We start from the raw sequence: 17,882 nt of genomic DNA, 5'->3' as shown, positions 1-17,882 counted from the left end.
TTGATACTTCTGACACAAAGACAGACACAAAAAGCTGAAGTAACTCAGCGGGTCAGGCAGCATCTCTGGAGAAAAGGAATAGGTGATGTTTCGAGTTGAGACCCTTCTTCAGACATTCTGTAGAAGGGTCTCAACCCAAAACCCTCAGATGCTGCCTGACCCGCTGAGTTACTCCAACTTTTGGTGTCTATCTTCGGTTTAATCCAGCATCTGCAGTTGCTTCCTACACATTTTGTCTGTAGTTCTGTTCGGAAGATTTGACCCACCTTTTTCTTCTCAATATGGGATCTCGTGAGTGATGCTGTCACTTTGTTCCCCAGAGTGTTCCAAGATGTGAGATGCTATTTAAAGACCTTGTTGAATTTTCTTAATGTGCAATAACACACACAAGACTTCATTACTCTAATCAGCTAATTTAAATCAACTCAAGTGTTTGGCTTCTTTTCTCACTGCAGGAAAACATAGACCAGTTCAGTTCATGAAACTTACGTATTACATTAGAAATCAGGTTGCAAAAATTACACTAGAAACAGGAAGTCGATGCTGAAATATTTCTATTTATCCTGATGTGAATGAGCCCAGATATTTTGTGCCTTTCTTTTCAGAATTGCATCAATTGCGGTTCTTTAAGTTGTTATAGGTTTGTGTTCCTTAGTATTTGTGAAGTCAAGCAGAGATTACATTGAAAACTTATAAAGGGGAACTGGTGAGAAACGTGTAGAGATTTTGATCTAATTCCTGGAATTTTGTGTGGTCTCTTTATCATCCTCTTCGCTTCTCATTTCAGTTATATTCTAACATTTAGACCTTTACCCTTGTTGAGGGCTTGCATTTGTTGGTGGAGTTGGGGGACTGAGAGGGATTGATGCAAATAGAATCTCTTTGTGCTCTTGCTTTTGCAACGCTCCCACCCTCAAAGAGGAAGATATGTGAAGGCCTAGATCGAGTGATGTGGAGAGGATGTTTCCAGTAGTGGGAGACCCAAGGTCCAGAGGGCACAGCCTCAGAATAAAAGGGTGTACATTTAAAATGGAGATGAAAAGGAATTTCTTTAGCCAGAGGATGGTGAATTTATGGAATTCATTGCCACAGATAGCTGTGGAGGCCAAGTCATTTGGTATTTTTAAAGCAGAGATTCTTGATTAGTAAGGGTGTCAAAGGTTACCGAGTAAAGCAGAGGAATGGGGTTGAGAGGGAAGAATAGATCTGCCATGATCGAATGGTGGAACAGACTAGATGGGCCAAATGACCTAATTCTTCATATCGGGCAATCGAACCGTCCTCTCACCAATTTGAGAGCATTCCTGACCTCCCACTTGCCTCATTAGAGACCTTTGAACTATCTTTAATCGGACTTTACAGGATTTTCTCTTGCACTTATACGCTTGCATTTTTTATCCTGTGTCAGTACACTGTGTAGATGGCTTGATTGTAATTCATGTATAGTCTTTTCACTGACTGGATAGCATGCAACAATAATGCTTTTCACTGTACTGCGGTGCATATGACAATAATAAACTAAATTAATAAACTAATGTCTTATGGTCTTGTATATGATTTTCACCAGTGACAGCTGCCCCATCATATTTTCGTTTTCAGTTTGTAATGAGTACACTTCAAACTGATTGTGTGTGTGGCTCGTATATTGCCAAGACCCATACTATTAACTCATAACTCGCATGGCATGAGATTTTCATTATACCAAAGAAATGATTTTCATTCTTCATTCTCGCTATCTTTTGCAATACAACAATATTATTCAGCAAATGTTCTGTGTTTGAACTTCAGTTTACCATCCAAATAATGCTATTTTTAAGTGTATTTCAGTAAATTAGTTGAAGATTTTGCTTTTCTGCAATCAATGGAATTAGTTTCCCTTCATCCACCTCATCAATTGCTCTTAATATTATGAACATTTGTGGATTTTGGTTGAGAGAGAGCAGTGAGAAGTGAGGGTTGGGGCACTATCATGTTGGATGCTGTGGAAGGGTGAACTCCTGGTGTGACGAGATGGTAGATGATGATGATAGAGAATTCTAAGTTCATACCACTAGGTTGTAAGCTATCCAAGCAAAAAATGAGGCAAGGCAAGGCAACTTTATTTATATAGCACATTTCATACACGAGGCAGACTCAAAGTACTTCACATAAAAACATGTCATACAATAAAATGAAATAATAAAATAGAAGAATTAAAAGAAAAGAAAAGCAAAATTAAAAATGCATTATAAAAAATGCAAAAGTTAAAAGTGCAATGTAGTTAAGATTTAGCTGAAAGCTAAAGTAAACATAAAAGTTTTCAGTCTTGTTTTAAAAGTGGTCAAAGTTGAGGCAAGTCTTAAATCTTCAGGAAGTTTATTCCAGCTATTTGTTGCATAGTAACTAAAAAATGAGGTGTTGTTCCTTCACAAATTTGTCTCTGCTTATCATGCTCTGGATGTCTTGCGTGATGGATCTTTAAGGCTGCAGGTTTATCTGAGAGTACATGCATAAAAATCTCTGCCTAATGCCTCTTTCACCATGTGGAAGAATTTCTACTCCCTTGCTCAAGGTAGATAATTAAATGAAACATCATCCCGTAAGAATACTCTAAGAATGAAGGGGGGTCCTCATTGAAACTTACCAAATAGTGAAAGGCCTCGATAGGGTGGATATGGCGAGGATGTTTCCACTAGTGGGAGAGTCTAGGACCAGAGGCCTTAGCCTCAGAATAAAAGGATGTACCTTTAGAAAGGCGATGAAAATGAATTTCTTTATTCAGAGGGTGATGAATCTGTGAAATTCATCGCCATAGACGGATGAGGATATTTTTAAGGCGGAATTTGACCGATTCTTGATTAGTAAGGATGTCAGGGGTTATGAAGAGAAGGCAGAAGAAAGGAGTTGAGAGGGAAAGATAGATCAGCCATGATTGAATGGCGGAGTAGACTTGAAGCGCTGAATAGCCTAATTCGGCTCCTAGAACTTATGAACTTAGGAATACCTGCAAAAGGCTGCTTTTGTACAAAGGGGAAGATATGCACCATTGCAATATACAGAGCTGGCACCCAGGTGTTGCTGTAAATGATGCCAGATTGAATTCTATGTATGTGGGGGGGTTATAAATAAACGGCTTCACTTTTTGAAAACACAATGACCTGCGCAAAGTGTTCACACATCCTAACAAATTTGTCTGGTAAGCAGTATAACTTAATTGAGCCTGAGGCAGATTTACATTCTCTGTTCAGTTGAACCAGAGGGCAGTAAATATGAATCAGGCCTGTGATGGAAATGTCGATTCGCGGATTTTCTGCAGACAATATAGTATTTCTCGTGAACACTGAAATGATTTGGTTGTGGCGGAGGACAGTCCTGGCCTTGTTTATAACATTTGTGTGTGATGAGTTGTCGAGCCAACAGGCTGAGAGTGCTTCACTGAACCCACTGTTGCTGCCAGCATTGTCAAACAGGTGTCTCTTCTGCATTTCATTTGCCAAGACAGGGTTGTGAATGGTCTAGTCAACCAAGAACCACTTGGGACCCGATGAAAAATGTTCCTGCAGGCTGCTGCCAAAAATACTGGAGATATGGTAAATAGCGTGCAAAAGCCTTGCGACTTTATCATTGTACTGTATCTAGCAAAGACTGTATCATGCTATTTCACTGAAGGGGCTTTCTCCTCTCTAAATCATCTGCAGCCAAGAGATATTGAATTTGGTCCATGAGATAAGGGAACAATAATCTCTGTGAGGTGACTGGCAGCAAAGAGCAGCCATAGTGTGGAGTGAGGGATCCTTTGGGATAAAAACAGATTGATGAAGGGGCTGAAGTCGGGGGAGACACTCAGTTAATTCTGTGAAGCAACCAGGAATAAAGGTGCCGGAAGTTGTCTGCTGTCTGAACAAGTTAATCATCTTACTGCGGCCACAATTCAGATCTTGAATTTGTTTTTAAAAAAATGTAATATTTATTACAGTTTTTCTGCTAACAATTTAGAGAGCATTGCAAAATATAAAATAGAATTCGTTTTTTTTGTAAGCTGCAGTGATATGAATTTACCATGCAGGGCTACAAATATAAAAGGACATAATATACAACATAATTCAACACAGACGTCCAACACAGCATTCTTCACTGTGGTGGAAGGCAACACAGTTCAGACAGTCCTCCTCCTCCTTCCTTGTTCACCCGTGGTCATGCCCCTTACCCTCCGTAGTCGCCGCTACAGACGGCCCGATGTTCAAGCCCTCTGGTCGGGATGGTCGGAGCGCCGACGTCAGGACAGGTCGAGCACATCCCGCGGCCCGGAGCTCCCAAATCAGCCACCTCCTTACCAGAGACCATGGCTCCAAGATGTTGTAGGCCGCTGGCCAGTGGTCGAGGCGCTTCCCCGGCAAGGGGGTCCGCGATGTTAAAGTCCCCGCTGCTGAAGCTCTGGGCCTGACTGGGAAAGAATTTGCTCAAGATTCCATTACCATCCAAGACTTCTATGATATAAAACCAAATTTCAATGTAAATTATAATATAATTGAGACAGAAATAGAATGCTGGAAAAACTTGCACGTGTGAGGTGGTCGAATGTAAGGGGAAAATATACAATTTATGTCATGACCCTTAACAGCACTGATGTACAGAGGGTCCAAGTCCATAACTCCCTGAGAGTGCCAATGCAATTAGATAGGGTGGTAAAGAGGAAAATAGTTTGCTTGCTTTCATAGATCGGGGCATTGAGTATAAGAGTGAGGAAGTCATGGTGCAGCTTTATTGGTTAGGCAGCATTTAGTGTATAAAGAGCAGTTCTGGTCACCCCATTACAGAAAGGATTTGAAGGCTTTGGAAAGAAGTGGTCTACCAGACCGATGTGTAGGAAGGAACTGAAGATGCTGGCTTATACCGAAGATAGATGCTGGAGTAACTCAGCGCGACAGGCAGCATCTCTGGAGAGAAGGAATGGGTGGTGTTTCGGGTCGCGACCCTTCTTCAGACTAGTCGGGGTAAAGGGAAATGAGAGATACAGATAGTGATGTAGAGAGATGTAGAACAAATGAATGAATGATATGCCAAAAAGTAACGATTGTGAAGGAAGCAGGCCATTGTTAGCTGTTTGCAAGGTGAGAACGGAACTTCGCACCAGGTTCCTGTTCTCCTTCCCGTTGTGTTTTGCTCAAGATTCCAGCATCTGCAGTCCCTTATGCCTTCTGCCGCACTTAATCAGCATGTAAAATAGTAACCCTTGGAAGCATGGTGGTTAAATCACTGGACTAATAAACAGGGGCATGGACTTCTAGGCCAAAGATATGAGCCTGGCAAGCAGCAAAAAAGTCTAAATTCAATTAGTTATATGTATTGGAATAAAAAATCAGTTTCAGTGATGGTCGTCATGTCTCTGGTGAAACCCAAGTCAGTGGTGATATCCAGTCTCGTCTGTTAACGCCGTTTACTCTTTCCTCTTCTTTGAAATGGCCTGGCTTTCCAGTCAGGTCAAGAGGCAATTAAAGACCATCTTTAAATGTTGGTTTTGCCCAGGACGTTGACACCCTGAAGAATAAGTTAAAATTTAGAAAAATACCTTTGCAAAATTCTGATCTCTTTCAGAAGAGGGTTTCTAGTCCTGCCGTCAGCATGTACAAAAGCACAAGCCAAGGCTCTCTGTCTGTGCCTGATCCCGTGGGATCATCCGTCAGCAAATTCTGACGCGCTGCATGTGAAACAGTCTGAGCAGCGAAAGATACAGTCCTCGGAAGCAAGTAAAGGCACAGACACTCGGTGGATGTGACCTTTCTCTAAGAAAAATGTCATTTGTTTCTGATGGCTTGACAAATTGGGGCTGTCTGGTCTTTAACTGGATGTCATTGAATCTGTGCTGAAGGCAACGTACATAAAATGCCATTTTGAATCGCACGAAGGGAAACCTTTTGACCCATCTGTGTTTTTTATCCTGTTGCACTTCATCTGGAGCTGCCTACTGTAAACTCATTTCCTTGCCCGTTCTCAGTAGCTTTTCAATTATTTATCCAGTTCCCGTTTAGATGATGGCGATGCAGTGTTTAGGGGCAGGAATGCATGCTGGCCTTGCTAATGATATGCCAAAAAAATAATTACGGTGTTAAAAAATTCAGTATTCCAAATTCTAATCAGCTTCTTCCAAAAAATAAATCATTAATCCTTAATCTTTTTTAATTTTGTTATCAAAGCAGCAAACCAAATTTTATCTGTTCATTGTATGAACACCATTTGTAATCGCAAATCAATGTTAAAACAGCTTTAAATTGTCATTTCCCCCCCCCCCAATAAAATCTAGCCGCTGAAATTTGTGATTTTATCAGGACAATAACCTCTTATTTCACCTGTTTCCATGAATCTGCTTTACTCTTTTCCCGGTAGTATTTCTCTCTGTTAAAACAAAGTGCTCAAATCTACCAATAGAATGCATATTGTGGCTGAAGGGTATGGCATTGCACGATGCAGAAGGTCATTTAACACAGTGGCTCCCAGTATTTTGGCTCCCAGCAGTGCAACTGCACTCCCAATAGTGCAGTTGCATGAGTGCATGCCCCTATTCTTTCTTCAAGGTCCTACGAATCACTCTCTCTGCAGCCCGTCCAATTCCCCTTTGATAACTCTAATTCTGCTTCTGTCACTCCTGCAGGCTGCAATTTCCAAATCACACCAAGTCTGCGTGAAATGTTTTCACTGCATCCATCCCTTTTGTATCTTTTACGCAAAATTTTAAACACATTTCTCCTGCTCCTTGGGCCATCTGTTAAAAGGGAACACGCCCCTCTATTTGCTTCATCCAAACCAGTTGTGATCTTGTACACACCTTGTGGCGTCGGGGACGTTGCCGGGATTGGCAGTGAACACATCGACACTCACAGTCGGGTGCACTCGCGTGATATCTTTTATTTACAATCGTAAGAAAGTCCAGTACTGCCCGGGGGTGCTGTCCCTCACTGTCAGAACGCATGTGAGATTTTTAGTTTAGAGATACAGCACGGAAACAGGCCCTTCGGCCCACCGAGTCCACGCCGACCAGCGATACCTGCACATTAACACTATCCTACACTACTAAGGACAATTTACACTACAATATCAAGCCAATTAACCTACAAACCTGTAAGTCTTTGGAGTGTGGGAGGAAACCGAAGACCTCAGAGAAAACTCACGGGGTCACGGGGAGAACGTAAAACTCTGTACAGACAGCACCCATAGCCGGGATCGAACACGGGTCGCCATCATTTTAAGGCAGCAACTCTACCGCTGCACCACTGTGGCTGCCCACGAGATGATGCTGGCGATCTTGGAGTTGTCCCGGCAGCTTAGTCCTGGTCTTCAAATGACAAGGCATGATGATCTCAGGCTTCCTCGGTCACTGCCTCAGAATAAAAGAACGTTCCCTTAGGAAGGAGACAAGGAGGAATTTATTTAATCAGAGGGTGGTGAATCTAAGGAATCCATTGGCCCAGAGGGCTGTGGAGGCCAAATGAATGGATATTTTTAAGAGAGAGATGGACAGATTGTTGATTAGTGCGGGTGTCAGGGGTTATGGGGAGAAGGCAGGAGAATGGAGTTGGGAGAGAGAGGGATTGATCAGCAATAATTGAATGGTGGAGCAGATTTGATGGGCCGAATGGCCTGATTCTTCCCCTTTCACTTATGACATGAACTTCTTCCTGCAGTTCTCCCTTGATTGGAGAGGAGATGCTGATGGTACAGGTTTCTTCTTGGCGGCTCAGCTTTGGGCTTGAAGAGGAGACTGGCGGTCTTTGGATTATCATGGCGGACAGTATTTACGTGTGTGTGTGTGTTCTTTGATCTTTGTCTGTGGGCAGGAAGAGGTCCTGCCATCTCTGACGTGCCCAATCCACTCAGTCGTAGCCTCGGGTAAAGGCACTGGCTGTCTAAGGCGTCTTTCCTGGCAGTCCAATCTTGACCACTAAGCCCAATGGCTTAGTCTTCCTGCAACAGGGGCACACAGATAGCAGGGAGACACTCCACTTTGTCTCCCTTCCTTGTTCCCTCTGTTCTCTATCTCATCGTTCTCTATCTATGTTGTCTATGTCTTTCTCTTTATCTATATCTGGGAAGCTATTTAATGATGCATTTGTAAATTCTTGGCTAAATCAATTGGATCTGATAAACCTAGCTATGTCCTCCAGAGATGCTGCCCGCTGACTTACTCCAACATTTTGTGCCTTGTTTTTACGTAAGGAAACAGATGTCATACAACCAGTTTCAGGTTTATTTTAAATAGTTACCGACTGCATGGATAGGACCATCCAGTAGACGCTATTTATTTTGACTTAAAAAGAGAATATTATAATGTGGGAGAGATGCAGACAGGAACAACATTGTTTTGATGGGGTAAGAGAGGAAGGACAACGCAAATTGAAATGTTGGAAAAATATAGGTCACGTCTAGGAAAGTCTCGAAGTGGAAGAGTTCTTTTGTAGCATTGGAGGCTGTCCAAAAGATATTCTCCAGGCTAATTTCATGAGATAAGAAGATTGAAAAGAGAGGCTAAATGGGTTGAACCTGTATTCTTTTGAGTTTAGAAGAATGAGCAGCAATCTTATTGATAGATAACAGATCCTAAGTGGGCGTAGCAAGATAGCTGGCCGTTTTCACTGATGGGAGACGTGGTTTCCACATACGGGGGCAGTCATTTAAAACCGAGGTAGGTAGAGATTTCTTCTCACAGAGCATGGCGTATCTCTGGAATTCTCTCCCTTGGAGATCCACAAAGGCTTGATCATTAGAAGTATTTAATGTGGGGGTAGATATATTTTAAATGGTCAGGGAATTGAGAGCTATGAGGGTTCTAACACAGAGGAGGAGTTAGGGCATGGCATAGATCAGCCATGATTCTTGAATGGTGAGGCAGGCATGAAGAGTCAGATGGCCTACTGTTGCACTGTTCTTGCGTTCTTGTGTGTGTAGCAGATGCCCCTAGGCAGATGAACATTGACCGTTCTGAATTCTTGGTTGATTTATCTGTGGTTAATCCTAAATTTGTCTCGTGTTATGTTATGTATATTCTAAACCCTCCATCCCTTCTTAATTTACAGTTAAGAAAAACAGGGATTCAGCATGGAAACAGCTCTATCCCACCCCCCCCTTCCCCCGAGCCCTCGCTGAGCACCCATCATCCACCTATTTACACTCTTATTAAATTTCTCCTATCACTTTTAATTCACAAAGTCCCAATTTTTCACTGGCCAGTTTTCTTTCCTCATAAAGCACCCAGGCTGTTATTTTTGTATCAGGAGATGGTTTGCCTGTTGTTTCAGACATTCGAACACGCCTTGCTGCTGGGTGACTGAAGCCAAGGCTGGCTGAGGCAGTACTGTGATTGTATTGCCTGCTCTAGTCTGCTCCCACATTGGTCTAGGTAACAATGGGGGAGCTTGGTCTCAAGGGAAGATGCTAAATATACATTTCTGTCTGCCTATTACTTACAAATCGAGGAAAAGCAGAATAGTGTTTTTTTTAGCAGAATATGTACGAAGTCATTTGCTTGATGTCTACAGTCAAAACTGTGAAGATACGAAACCAGGGTAGATACAACATTTAGGTAATGTTTGTTTTTCAGGTTTTCAAAGTATTTGTAAAATAAATGCCCTTTTAACTAATTTGATTTGAATGGAATAAAGGGCACACAGTGACTCAGTAACTCAGTAACTCAGTGGGTCTGGCAGCATCTCTGGCGAACATGGATAGGTGACGTTTGGGTCAGAATTCTTCTTCTTCGTTCTTTTATCCATGTTCTCCAGGGATGCTGCTTGACCTGCTGAGTTACTCTGGCATTTTGTGTCTTTTTTTGTAAACCAACATCTGCAGTTCCCTGTTTCACCATTTTTGATATGAATGGTTTTCCTGAGTGAGGTGAAATGTGTCTGCAATGTCTAGTTCTGAGAATGGTCAAGTGCTTTTGGAAGAAGGGTCAGTGAGCAGATCACCATGGAACTAAATGAGTAATTGAACCCTCAATTGCAGTTTTTAATCAGGCCTTTATACAGAGACATGAACCTCCAGGAAGAGGCATTTTGGCCCATTGAGAACCATTATGACTCTTTGGAGGTGCAATCCACCTTGTCCAGCTCCCCTTCCCTCATTACATACCTCTGTAAAACCTTTCCTTCCAAGGAGTTCTCTGGGTTAGAAAGGTCAGCAGAAGTGTTTTCATGCAAAGTGCTATTTGAATGAGTTTTATTATAGCAGACACTACTGAAACCGGATGAATTACAGAATTTGGGAGCATTTGTTTGGAAAAGATCCACATCAGCCCTGGCACAGTGTACCTAAGAGCCTGTCCCTGTACTGCATCTGTATATGATCCAATAGAAACAAAAAAAAAGCACTGCTTTTTAAACTGTACATGAGTGTTTTTTCTCTTCCTCCCAAGAGATGAAACGATAATTTTCACTTTATGGTCTACTTTCAGTAATTTGATAATGTATCAAGCCACATAATTCAAGCTGAAACATTCCAATTTGCATCGAGTGTGTTGATATTTCTGGGCTGTTTTGGATAATGCATTTTGGTTGACAGAAAAATTGCTTAAAAGGATTTATGCCATTTAAAAATACAACAATTCCTATCCTTGTGCATTAACGATTTAAAAGAGTAAATTCAAAGGTTCAGATCAAACGAGTGTACTGCATGAAGACTGAAACAAGTGTCATTCCTCGGGGTGGGCCTGAGTTCTGCACGCAGCTCGTGACACCTGAAAGTGGCTTCATTTGTGCATTTGTTCATGCCTCATGGATGCTGTTGGTTAGATCAGCATTTATTGCCATAACCAATTGCCTCTGAACTGATGACAGATCAGTTAATTGAGGATCACTCTCAATGCTGTGGGTCCAGGAGCAGAGAGCAACACTTCTCTCTGAAATGCACCAGAGAACCACCAGTGTAGGACGATGGATACCAGTCCATAGAAACATAGAAAAATAGGTGCAGGAGTAGGTCATTTGGCCCTTCGAGCTAGCCATTCAATATGATCATGGCTGATCATCTAAAATCAGTACCCCATTCCTGCTTTTTCCCCATATCCCTTGATTCCTTTAGCCCTAAGAGCTAAATCTAACTCTCTCTTGAAAACATCCAGTGAATTGACCTCCATTGCCTTCTGTGGCAGAGAATTTCACAGATTCACAACTGTATGGGTGAAAAAGTTGAAGAAGTAATTGACCTCTGGTGTGCCACATCCCTTACTAGCACTGAATTGTGGTAATGCTGGAATTACCACAATAGTATTCTGGAGACTATTCTTCCAAGTTAAAAATCTTCTTAATACTATCAATTGGGTTTAAGGTATACATGATGAGCCATAATGCAAATTGTAACTTATCCCCTTATATTGATTTAGGTTCTTTTTAGAAAAAGATGATTTATTAAAAACTGATAAGAAAGAAGTGCCTTTTATTCCATAGCTTTATTTTTGATCTATTTCAGCTTCGGGCTTCTTTTTTATTAAACTCTTGCATCTACGCAGTACAATGCAATCTAAAATATTAGATGCTACTTTTCCTAGATATGGTAAAAGTGCTGATGGAGCAATAAATGTCAGCTGCAAATCCCAATAGAATTCTTCATCTAAGTAATCGTGGATTATTTGACAACAAATAAATGGCATTCCATTTCCTCCCCAGAATTCTGGCTCTGGAAAAGTAATTTGCTCTGCTTTTTTTTTAGTTTAGGGTAAGAAATATTAAGCCTATAATGTCGTTTTGCGTTGCGTAAATCATATGAAACTTGATGCTCCGTGAGGTGCATAATTACATTACAAATTATAGCAACTGAGTTTAGCCTGACCAACACATTGAGGTATGGCTCGAATGCTAGACTTTATAGCATGTCTGATATTTTCCACCGAGCTGTATGGAATATGGTTATTGTAGCGTTGCAGCATGGAAACAGGCCCTTCGGCCCACCGAGTCCACGGCAGCTATTCGATCGCCCATACACTAGTTCTGTGTTCTACACATTAGGGGCAATTCACAGAAGCCAATTAACCTACAAACCTGCACATATTTGGAATGTGGAAGGAAACCAGGACACCCGGAGAAAACCCAGGTGGTCACAAGGTGAACGTGCAAACTTCACACAGACACCATCCGAGGTCGGGATTTGACCCAGATCACTGGCGCTGTGAGGCAGCAGATGTGCCAATATGCCACCTTTTACCATGGTGCCACCCTGTACAATGTGCCATTGTACAGTCCCTGCAAAATTCATCTGGTTTCATGTGGAGAAAGTGAGAGCAAGTCACAGGACTAAGCTGGAAAGGGTGCGGAGAAGATTTACGAGGATGTTGCCAGGACTCGTGGGCCTGAGCTATAGGGAGAGGTTGAGCCAGCTGGGACTCTATTCCTTGGAGTGGAGGAAGATGAGGGGTGATCTTATAGAAGTGTGCAAAATCATGAGAGGAATAGTTTGGGCAAACGCACAGAATCTCTTGACCAGAGTAGGGGAATCGAGAACCAGAGGACATAGGTTTAAGGTGAGAGGGGAGTGATCAGAGCCTGAGGGGTAACCTTTTCACTAATACTGGTAGGTAAATGGACTGAGCTGCTGGAGGAAGTAGTTGAGGGAGATACTATCATAACGTTTGCGAAACATTTAGACAGGTACATGGCTAGGCCAGGTTTAGAGAGATATATGGGCCAAATGCAGGCAGGTGGGACTAGTGTAGATGGGACATGTTGGTCGGTGTGGGCAAATTGGGCCGAAGGGCCTGTGTCCACGCTGTGTAGCTCTATGACTCCATGATTGTATGACTAAACAGAAAGCTATGGGAAGTGCTTGAATGTAGTAAATAATTGACTGTGATGAAATATGTGTGCATCAAATTTTAATGCAAGGATGGACTGGATAGTGGCGACCTTTAGCTCGTGATTCTCAGGAGACCCCCAACGAACTGCAATGCATTTTTCATTTGTCTCTGCCTTCTGCATCTGTGCATTGAAATGTTGAAATTAGAGGTCAACGAAACCAACTGCTAAATCCAGAGGTGACACATAAGCATGCTGAGTTGACCAGGTCCACTGTGTAAATATATTATTTGTTCGTAATTTTTTAATTTTCTTAGTTACGTTTACTTGTACTTTTAAAAATGTCTTTAATCATTGGAAATAGCTTGAAATGGTTCAGAGAGTGTTGATCTGGAGCTGGGACCTCAGGGCCCATCACCTGTGGGCCATTCGTCATTCGTAGCTGGTTTATATAGACAGCATGGAAACAGGCTTTTCGTCCCACCGAGTTCATGCCAACCGTCGATCACCTGTTCATTAGTTACATAGAAACATAGAAAACAGGTGCAGGAGTAGGCCATTCAATATGATCATGGCTGATCATCCAAAATCAGTACCCCGTTACTGCTTTCTCCCCATATCCCTTGGTTCCATTAGCCCTAAGAGCTATATCTAACTATCTTGAAAACATCCAGTGATTTGGCCTCCATTGCCTTCTATGGCAGAGAATTCCACAGATTCATGACTCTCTGGGTGAAAAAGATTTTCCTCATAGTCCTAAATGGCCTACCCCTTATTCTTAAACTGTGACCCCTGGTTCTGGACTCCCCCAACATCTAGCCTGTCCAATCTCTTAAGAATTTTATATGTTTCCATAAGATCCCCTTCTAAATTCTAGTGATTATAAGCACAGTCAGTCCAGTCTTTTCATCATATGTCAGTCCCGTCAGATGCAACTAAATTTAAAGTAGCTCTTTCTTCCCAAAACCCCTTCTGGCTTAAGTCCTCCCTTCACCACCTCCAGTTTAAATTCCATTTGGAATATTTTGGAGGACCAAAAAACCAAGAACCAAGAACCACCATCCCGGGATTCTATATTATCCTAGTTTCACTTCCACTCCCTACACACTGGGGGCAATTTACAGTAGTCAATTAAACTACATACACATTTTGGAGTGTGGGAGGAAACCAGAGTGCCTGGAGAGATTCCACGCGGTCACAGGGAGAATGTGCAAACTCCACTCAGCCAACACCGGTAGTTGGGATCGAACCCGGATCTCTGGCACTTTGAAGCAGCAGTTCTATCTCTGCACCACTGTGTGCTTTGTCAGATGGGTGTAGTATCCCGGCTTCACAAAGGATATCTGCCTGAAAATGTTAGCTTGTCTTCTTTAATGGCTGCAGCCGCATGGAACCGCAGATGCTAGTTTACACGGAAAAATACACCAAGTGCGGGAATATCAGGTGAAGCAGCATCACTTATCGACATACTCTAGAGACCTGCTGCATGACCTGCTGAGTTACTCCAGCGTTTTGTGTCTTTTTTTTCCTCCTATAGCTACTATCGTGACCTTCCAATATTTTGTTTCCATTTTAGTTTGCAAAATGTAATTATTAAATTCAAAAACCTCTTCGTTCTGTGGGTTTTCACATCTTGTGGCAATGTAACCTCACGGAACCATAACATTTGAGGGCGGCCATGGTTAAAGGAAATAAGTGGGGTGAGTGTGGGCCATTTTGTGCACTGGACGGTTTTAACTTTATAACTTGTAATACCTTCATTAGTTCAAAGGTTATAGGAGCAGAATTAGACCATTTGGCCCATCAGGACTACTCCACCATTGGCTGATCTATCTCTCCCTCTCGAGCCCATTCTCCTGCCTTCTCCCCAGAACCCCTGACACCCGTACTAATAAAGAATGTGAACTTGTTGCGATCTCTATGTTGCTGTAAACTAACATTAAAGCAAAGCCCTTGTTATAAGATGGTTATAAGAGTAGGTAAGTTCATATTTGGAGCAGATAACCAGAGATATAGATGGTGATGTGGAGAGATATAGAACAAATGAATGAAAGGTGTGCAAGTACCAAAAAAGTAACCATGTTAAGGGAATCGTGTTGGATGAGAACGGGAACCTGGTGCAATTTGGGTGGGGGAGGGATAAGGAAAGAGGGAATGCCGGGGTTACTTGAAGTTAGAGAAATTAATATTCATACCACTGCGGTCTAAGTTGTCCAAGTGAAATATGAGATGCTGTTCCTCCAATGTTCGATTAGCTTCACTCTAACATTGGACGGGGCCCTAAGGGCTTGTCCCACTTTCACGACCTAATTCACGACCTCTGCCGAGTTTTCCCTTGACCCATACTCGCAGCATGGTCGTCACGAGGTCGTAGGTAGGTCGTGATGCTAGTCGTAGGTACTCATGGCATCAATTAGGTTGGAGCGTTTTTCTAGCCTGATGAAAAATGTCCATGAGTAAAAAAGGCCGTGAATTAGGTCGTGAAAGTGGGACAGGCCCTTTTGATAGACACACACAAAAAGCTGGAGTAATTCAGCAGGACAGGCAGCAAATCTGGAGAGAAGGAATGAGTGATGTTTAGGTTCGAGACCTCACACATTCCTTCTCTCCAGTGATGCCTGTCCCACTGAGTTACTCCAGCTTTTTTTTTGTCTATCTTCGGTTTAAACCAGCATCTGCAGTTCCTTCCTACACAATGGAGGGGGCCTAGGACAGGAAGGTCAGTGTGGGAATGGGAAGGGGAATTAAAGTGTTTGGCAATTCGGACTTCACTCGCATTGTTGTCTGACCGTTCTTACTCTCTCTTACCTTTTCTGATGATGATGGAAGTGCCTCCTATTTATAGAGCTTCCATCTTTATTAAATTGAAATGATTGGACTTGGTAGATAATTCATTTTGACAGCAATTACAAGCCCAGAGCCAATGCATAATTCATTGTTGATTGCTTGGATGAAAGTGCCTGTGTTAGGCTGCTGGTGCGCAGCCAGCTTGGGTTTATCCTCGACCAGTCCCACTGAAACAAATTGCAGCAGGTTTTATCCAGCAAAGTGATCACTTACGAGGCTGAGGATTTCAGGAGTCTGTGACCCAGCGTGCCCTGATTTAGTGCCAGCACAGCTGTCGTGATGGCAACTGATCCAGCCTCAAAATGCAGACATTTATTCTGTGTGCTTCCATTTAATGACGGCTTGTTTCCTCTCATTTGCAGGGGACATCACGCAGAAAGGGTATGAAAAGAAGAAATCCAAACTGCTCGGGGCTTACCTGCCGCAACCTCCAGGTATGTTAAGTCACCTGCAGAAAAAGCACAGCCATTTAAAACATCAAACCCAAAAACCCAAAAGGATTTGAGTATAGGAGCAGGGAGGTTCTACTGCAGTTGTACAGGGTCTTGGTGAGACCACACCTGGAGTATTGCGTACAGTTTTGGTCTCCTAATCTGAGGAAAAACATTCTTACCATAGAGGGAGTACAGAGAAGGTTCACCAGACTGATTCCTGGGATGTCAGGACTTTCATATGAAGAAAGACTGGATAGACTCGGTTTGTACTCGTTAGAATTTAGAAGATTGAGGGGGGATCTTATAGAAACTTACAAAATTCTTAAGGGGTTGGACAGGCTAGATGCAGGAAGATTGTTCCCGATGTTGGGGAAATCCAGAACAAGGGGTCATAGTTTAAGGATAAGGGGGAAATCTTTTAGGACCGAGATGAGAAAAACATTTTTCACACAGAGAGTGGTGAATCTGTGGAATTCTCTGCCACAGAGGGTAGTTGAGGCCAGTTCATTAGCTATATTTAAGAGGGAGTTGGATGTGGTCCTTGTGGCTAAAGGGATCAGGGGGTACGGAGAGAACGCAGGTACGGGATACTGAGTTGGATGATCAGCCATGATCATATTGAATGGCGGTGCAGGCTCGAAGGGCCGAATGGCCTACTCCTGCACCTCATTTCTATGTTTCTATGTAAAAAAGAAATGTGAAGTAAATGGTAGCTTGCCGAATGAACATTAGTTTGAATTTGCTACTCAGTTGAAATGGTAAATATGTATGCTGTTATTTTAAAAGTGGGTTTTAAGTTTATTTGCATTATAATAAGAATGTAATAACTGTAGGTTGTTATACTGTGTATATGAGTGGTTTTCATTCACAAGCATAGGAAGAGGCCATGGCCTATGATGTCTGAGCCTGATAATTGCTAGTTTCTAAGTCCCCCCCCCCCCGTCCCCCCGTCCCCCCCGTCTAGTTTCAGTAAAAACACTGAACTAAATTTTATTTGACCAAAAGAGCGTCACAGATCACACCCTGTACATATCCCACCGCGGGTTCGATCCTTGCGTCTATCTGTTCAAGCCCTCTAGGCCTCGTGCCGACAGAGGCACTCCAGAAGTGTACACGGTACTGAGCGCTCTTCCAGAAGATCGACCCTGAGCCTCGTGATCACGGACTTTTATATTCCCTGCGTACTCGAGGGCCGAACAGCACGGGCGTTGCCTCTTAATCACCCAATTACAAATATCGATTAACCCCATACATAACAGGCATTCCCCTAACCCAATGATACAACAATTCAATACATTGTATTCACTACAGACTTCGAGGTGAAGTTAACTTGGAAACATTTACCCTGATTAACGGAACTCCCAGACAAGGCTCAATACCTCATCCAATCAACACTTAGCAGAGTCAGACTCTGCAACATTATTTACAAACTATTTACAAAGCGTATGTCTGGTTCGCAGCCATCCAATTCTGCATTTAGCACCAGATTGACAGGGTTTGCAAGGCTTCCCATTCTTTGCTTGCAAATTGTATCTAAGTTCCAGACTCCCTGGCACCTCTCGCAGCCTGTCCCAGCTCTGCAGAGAGCAATTCCAATTTGACCAAATCTCCCAGCAACCCTGAAACATAACCCCATTTTGACGCCCTAGCTGGTCCAATTTAGCCAGGATTAACAAGCCGACCATGATGCTAATTGCTGATGTTAATATGCATCTCAGCAGTCCATATCCCTTCATCCCCTGCCTGTTATTGTGCCTGTTTAGATACCTCTTAAACATTGCTGTCGTATTTGCTTCCCCCTCGCATCCACCAACAGTGCGTTCCAGGCACTGAACATGAGAAGTTC

The 17,882-nt window shown here is 42.7% G+C and overlaps 1 protein-coding gene across 6 annotated transcripts in view; it reads left to right on the top strand.

Annotated features, from left to right (window-relative positions):
• Positions 1 to 17,882, top strand: part of dip2c (disco interacting protein 2 homolog C) — a 539,567-nt gene that overhangs the window by 294,813 nt on the left and 226,872 nt on the right. For all 6 annotated transcript variants that reach the window (XM_033044735.1, XM_033044743.1, XM_033044718.1 and 3 more), the window contains one exon: positions 15,965 to 16,036. In XM_033044735.1, the coding sequence (XP_032900626.1) occupies positions 15,965 to 16,036 (72 nt within the window). The remainder of the gene's footprint in view (positions 1 to 15,964; positions 16,037 to 17,882) is intronic.

The sequence above is a fragment of the Amblyraja radiata genome, chromosome 2 (assembly GCF_010909765.2).
Source record: "Amblyraja radiata isolate CabotCenter1 chromosome 2, sAmbRad1.1.pri, whole genome shotgun sequence".
In the NCBI taxonomy this organism is placed as follows: Eukaryota; Metazoa; Chordata; class Chondrichthyes; order Rajiformes; family Rajidae; genus Amblyraja; species Amblyraja radiata.
Note: the sequence above shows the minus strand (reverse complement) of the source record. Positions and strands in the feature narration are given on the sequence as shown.